Source organism: Lactuca serriola, chromosome 6 (genome assembly GCF_051521515.1).
Source record: "Lactuca serriola cultivar US96UC23 chromosome 6, Lser_US96UC23_V15, whole genome shotgun sequence".
Lineage (NCBI taxonomy): Eukaryota > Viridiplantae > Streptophyta > Magnoliopsida > Asterales > Asteraceae > Lactuca > Lactuca serriola.
The window spans coordinates 172,857,754-172,863,909 of record NC_136413.1 but is presented as its reverse complement, the minus strand read 5'-3'; the positions used below and the strand labels follow the sequence as shown (position 1 = coordinate 172,863,909).

The window sequence follows — 6,156 nt, the reverse complement described above, 5'->3', positions numbered from 1 at the left end:
ATATATAGTATTGTAATTTAATTATTTGTAAAAGTGGCAAGATTTAGCATTGCATTTTAGTAAATAAGCTGAACACCCTTCAAAGCATGTGAAGCATGACTTAACCAGTTAATCCCCTAGTTTTTATTAACTTTCGTATATTTTTTATCTATATGCTTTCAAGTAAAGAGCAATACTTGCACAAAAAATATAGCAAGAAATAAACTATATTTTACTATCGATGAATACCTAAGTTATAGTATATTTCAATCATATTATATTCACTGTCACTTTGAAGAATGTTTTATATGAACCCAATGTTCTGGTTATCTTAAACTCTCATTTTGTCAAACCATAAGTTAGTCCTAAATGTCGGCGTTCAAGTTATGTTATTAAGAAATAATGGAAAATTGATCAGGAAAATGTATTATTTAATGGAACTAGACTATACTTGATATTATTGGATAAGTATTTATAGAAGCAGACAGCATTAAACAATATTTTTATTTGGATAATTAAATTTTAGAACGTTGAAGTTCTAACATCTGACCAAACAATACCATGATATTATTGGATAATTAAATGTTATAACTTTGGAGTTGTAACGCTAACCAACTTATATGTTGTTCAAAAAAATAAATAAAAGATCCATGGTTCTAAAGATTTTAAGTTCATTGCTTACATGCAAAAATAGAATAAAACAAGAAAACAAGTTACCCCACCCACTCTCTTGGCCCACTTGCCTCCGAACCCCATATGTTCAATGAACTAGTTGAGGTATCCAAATCAAATGATTACAAACATAATATTACACTCCTAATCATGTTCCGATGGAAAACCAAATGATTATTAATTAGTCTTGCCAATCATGCTTTACGGGCACAAGGGAAAGAGGCGTTTTCCTAACAACAATCAGTGAGCCTACCTCTTCCATATCCAGTTCCTCGTTCTTCATTCCACTTGGAAGTTGCCAATCAAAAGAGTAAAAAAGGTTTGCAATCGTATATTCTACAATCTGAGTAGCAACGCTTGCCGCTGGACAAGCTCTTCTGCCCCCTCCAAATGGAATCATCTCACTACGATCCAACTCAAGGTTTTCTAAGCGTTCAGGATTGAAGATGGATGCACTCTCTGTCCACACTTTTGGATCTCTTCCTATTCCCCATGCATTTATCAACACTCTTGTCCCAGGGAAGATGTCGTACCCACCAATCTGACAATGCTTTACGCATTCTCTTGTAAGCAAGAACGGAACAGTCGAATGCAATCTTAACGCCTCTTTCACCACCAGTTTTAAGTATGGCATATTTGCAACATCTGCTTCCTCAACACTTGATTTTCTCCCAACGCATCTTCGAATTTCTTCCTGTAGCTTTTGCATCACTCTAGGGTTTTTAATAATCTCAGACATCGTCCACACCATTGTCGTGGTAGTTGTGTCAATTGCTCCATTAAGCACATTCTGATAGGTTGAAGATCACAAGAGTTAGCTTACATTTATATGCTAACTTTTTTAAAAAACAATACTAATAATGCATGAAACGAAGAACCAGTATACGACTCTAAAACGGAAACTTAAAAAGTTTTTTTTACCATTAAAAGGGCTTTCATTTCGTTTGTAGTCAACTGAGACCTGCATGCATCAACCATATCTTTTTCATGGTCACTTGTTCCGGTATGATCAATATGCTCATCAAGAACCATTTGAAGAAAGGCGTCGAAATTACTGAAAGTCTTTTCTAGCCTCCGATTAAACCCAAGTAGTTCGTCTAATATCAACCCCAATCTACCTGGATAAATATCCGAAACAGAACCACAAAGAGAGATTACCAGATCATCAAGCATCTCTTTTAATTTTTTACCTCTAAACGTCTCTTCTCTATAGCTCTTACCCACTGCAACCTTGCTAACAATGTCGGTTACAAGATGAAAGAGCCTCTCATCTAGGTCAATGGTAGTATTCAAAGGCAGTGATGAAAAAGAATCAAGCATGCCCTTGACCTCAGTGTCTACCACTTTTTTGAACAATCTACTCCTCTTAGAACCTAAGAACTCGGTTACCAAAACCCTTCGCATCTCCTTCCATTGATCAGCATGAGGGGAGAAAGCAACGTCCATGTAGTCGAAGGTTAGTCGTTTGAAACCCTTGGAACGTGGACGATTACAAAGTATCTGATCGTGGGTTTTTAAGGCCTGATTTGCAAATTCACTGGAGGAGATTATGACGTATGGTGTGGCACCTAAATGGACAGTCATAATAGGGCCGTATTTTCGGGAGACTTTCCATAGGATCTGATGGAAGTTTTTACCTATCACTTGATGCAAGTTTCCAATTATCGGAAGCTTAGGAGGGCTAGGGGGAAGGTTAGGGGCAGCCTTGGATGTTTTCATCCATCGAAGAGCATATATGAAGATAGAAGAAAAAAAGAGAATTGAAAATAGCGATGAAGGGAAGAAAGTGAAGATATCCATGTCAATGGTTTTTCTCTTTGTTGTATTTGTTTGTTTGGCTATCGTACCCAACTCCATTTATAATGGAGCCTAAGATGACAATCAATCAACCTCACTTTAAAATAAAAAAGGTTAGATGACCGGTCGCCGTCTTGTACAATGTTGAATATGTGAATATGTTGACTATGTTTTGTAATTTAGTATCAGTTGTATTGTTTTGGCACCACAAAGTTGAATCTTTATATTTTTAATAGATATAAAATCATACTAATTGAGTATTGCTTGGAAGTTGCCACCACAAAGTTGATTGAAGGGTGGATATATTGTTTATTGTATATAATAACAGAGGCGTTGTGGTCAAAATCGTAAATCTTACGCATGTGAGTTTTGAATATTTTTTAAACCAAAAACTGCATGATATATGTTCAAAACGGTATTTTGTTGTGCGGTTTGATGCGAGCATTTTATTTAATTTGGTTGTAGTTTGTACGGTTTGATGAGTTGCTCAACGTTATATCTATCAAAATACTAAAAAGCCGAGCCGTTTAAAAAATTGATTGTTTTCGTTTTATAAAAACAAATATTTTTTTTTTAAAATAAAATGTTTTTAATAAATTGTGATTAATGTTGCTATAGTTTTGTAAGTATCATTGTTCTTTTTTATATTGACGGTATAGTTGTTATATTCTTGTAAACTATGAGATCTTGATCTAATAGTGATTTATTGTTATGTTATAAATAGTTGGTTATCATATTCTCACTTTGTAAGAAAGTTATTTATATACATCGTTTCTAAATTGTGATTTGAAGTTATAACAACAATAACAATATAAAACATGTGGTGCGGTACGACTTGAACCGATAAAATGACCAACCACAAACAACACCATAAAATTCTAAACCGAGTTATGCGGTGCAGATGGTTTATACGGTTTCTTGCACACCCCTAAATAAGGTTGTTTTATATCAAAAAAATCTTAATATTTTTGGTCATTTAATGAAATAGTTTAATTATATATATATATATATATATATATATATATATATATATATATATATATATATATATATATATATATATATATATATATAAAGTCCTAAAAACTGGTAAAAGTTTGAATTTTTATCATTTTTTTCGGTTCAACTTAACAGATTAATTTGAAACTATTTCATAAACTAACCCAAAAATTAAGAGTTTTCTTCAAAAATTAAAATATTGAGACTATTTCCTAAATGACCCAAAATATATATGAAAAATGTTTTATATATTATACACCTTAAGAAACGTTTTTAAAGTTCTTTATTCATTTAAACATATTTATACTTATTATTTAATACATGTATAAAAATATTTAAATAAAAAAATTAAACAGCATTTTTTATACATGTAAAGATAAGTTTTTTTATACAGTTGTAAATGTTTTATACATGTAAAAATAAGATTTTGATGATACGGAAATTTGGTGGGCTTACGTGAAGACGGTGATGATGACTGATGTGAAGACACTCATGACGTTTAGTGTTTTGAAGATTGATCTTCGTCTGTGCATCACATTTAAGCATGATCTTTTCTGTTCATTGTACGTTTCTGGTTTATAAACAGAGGGGTTAGGAGTTGTTCAAAAGTATGTTTTGTACCTGCATTTGTTCTATTTAGGGGTTACAATTCTCAATCCAACATGTAACCTGATACGAACCCAACACGAAAATAAGCGGGTTTGGGTTGAGTTCTCTGACCTACCAACCCACCAACCTGTTTATTTCGTGGGTTGAGTTGGGTTAAATATTTGGCTTCAAGGGTCAACCCGCCAACCCGATTATATATATATATATATATATATATATATATATATATATATAAGAAAAATTAAAATTTTATTTACGAATCAATGGAATATATGACATAATTTGACTTTGCATGAATGTTTTCAATTTCATTTGAGTATTTACGAGTTTATGAATTAATGACTTTGTAATAAATGTTTATAAGCTTATGGTTTTATTACTTTGCATAAATGTTTTCAATTTCATTTGAATGTTTTCATATAATATATGCAAATGTTTTCAATTTCAATTGAATGTTTTCATATAATATTGGTCGATGGGATGGAAAGTACTAAAGTCATAAACTCATAAACATTTATTCTAAAGTCAAAAACTCATAAACTCATAAACATTCAAATGAAATTGAAAACATTAACGCAAAGTGGAATTGTGTCTTATATTTCATTGATTCATAAATATATTTTTTTTAAATATAATATATAACACATAAAATGAATTTTTGGCTTCTAGACATTTCCGAAGAGTAATAACAAATAACTAGATCTAATCCTAACTCAACGACTAAACACAAGCTCGAAATCCTCAATCATCAAGACATACGACATTTTTCCATTCTCATGATTGTATTTAAGCCTTTTTGAGGCTTAGCTTCCTTCTTTTCTTTAGATCCTACAATGTCATCCAAATGTGATTACTAAATCAACCCTCTTTATTTGTTTCCTTTTAATTAACAAATAAAATTAGTAGATATCAATCATTGTTCATCTTTAACTCTCTCCATCTATTACGACCAAAACCAACATGTAATGTCATTTGCTACCAAGCTTCGATAAAGTGTCTAAAAGGGATATTTGAATCTCGTTTTCAAATAAAAACTAAAGAACACTTTATGATACATAGATATGGAAATCGAAGGCTACCAAGAAATCAACAAATTTATTGTTCAAATTGAAGCGGGTAAAGGGTGAATATCACATATTTATTTATGTCTACACAGTCATACAAATCAATGGTTAAAGAACAAAAAGGGATGAAGATCACATATCTGCTACCACCAATCTTGGTTCGATTATATAAATCTTGCTTTGATTTTCTTTTCAAGGAGTATTGGTTAGGTTTTGTTCAAGTGGTTCATCTGTATGTGTCCTTGAAGGTATGCCAATGAATCTGTACATGTTCTTGAAGTTTCAATTTCATAATTTGAATGTTCAATTTAGTAAATTGGAGTTATTTGTATGTGATGTTGAAGGTGTTATTTTGTCGATTTGAGTTATCTGTAATTGTTTTTGAATATCACATATATGTTACCATAGTCGCGGGCTTAACGGGAGCTCAGGGCCCGTGTTACCTCTCAAATTTTTAGGCACAATGGAAATATTTTATGAAAATTTTCAAAGTACTATAAATTTCTCGGCATCTCTTCCCTTATATTTTATTATAGATCTTTGGTCTATTGTCTCTAATTTATGATATTGGCTTTTTTATGGTGTCTGATTTTGGTTTACTTATGGTCTTGTATTTGGATTTTTGGTTTCATGATTTCATGTATTTGATTTTCTTTGGATGGCAGTCAGAGGTGAGGTGGAGCGTGGGTTAGAATAAAATGATGGGTCCTTGGTAATGATGATAGGAGACGTTGAATGGTTGGAAGAGGAGATTAATTAAAATTCATAAGAATATTAGTAATTTTAAATTTTATTTATGAAAATAAATAATCAATACAAAAAGATATGTAGACCCAAATCACAGACAGATAATTTTTGCAACAAAAAATAACACGTTTCATGTCATATCATCTTTTTAATTGGTTGTCCACTTTCTTCTTCTAGTAATGGTCATTTTGAAATACTTTTTGAATATTTTAAAACTTGGAATACCATGAAAAAAATGTTAATAACCAAATATGATCGAAACATGGTAATAATAAGATTAACCGATAAA

At 31.4% G+C, this 6,156-nt stretch overlaps 1 protein-coding gene across 1 annotated transcript; it reads right to left on the bottom strand.

The window, feature by feature from the left end:
- Positions 1–615: 615 nt before the first annotated feature.
- Positions 616–2,494, bottom strand: LOC145057390 (eupatolide synthase-like). The gene is made up of 2 exons (XM_079005215.1): positions 1,573–2,494; positions 616–1,441 (listed from the first exon to the last, which is right to left on the bottom strand). Exons 1-2 carry the CDS (start codon positions 2,449–2,451, stop codon positions 833–835), a joined length of 1,488 nt encoding a protein of 495 aa, XP_078861341.1. The 5' UTR covers positions 2,452–2,494; the 3' UTR covers positions 616–832.
- Between the last annotated feature and the right edge of the window lie 3,662 nt (positions 2,495–6,156).

Coding starts and splice junctions, on each gene's coding strand:
- LOC145057390 (XM_079005215.1), bottom strand. CDS start 2,451: ATGGATATCTTCACTTTCTTCCCTTCATCGCTATTTTCAATTCTCTTT. Junction 1,442..1,572: donor AAATGAAAGCCCTTTTAATG/GTAAAAAAAACT, acceptor TCAACCTATCAG/AATGTGCTTAATGGAGCAAT.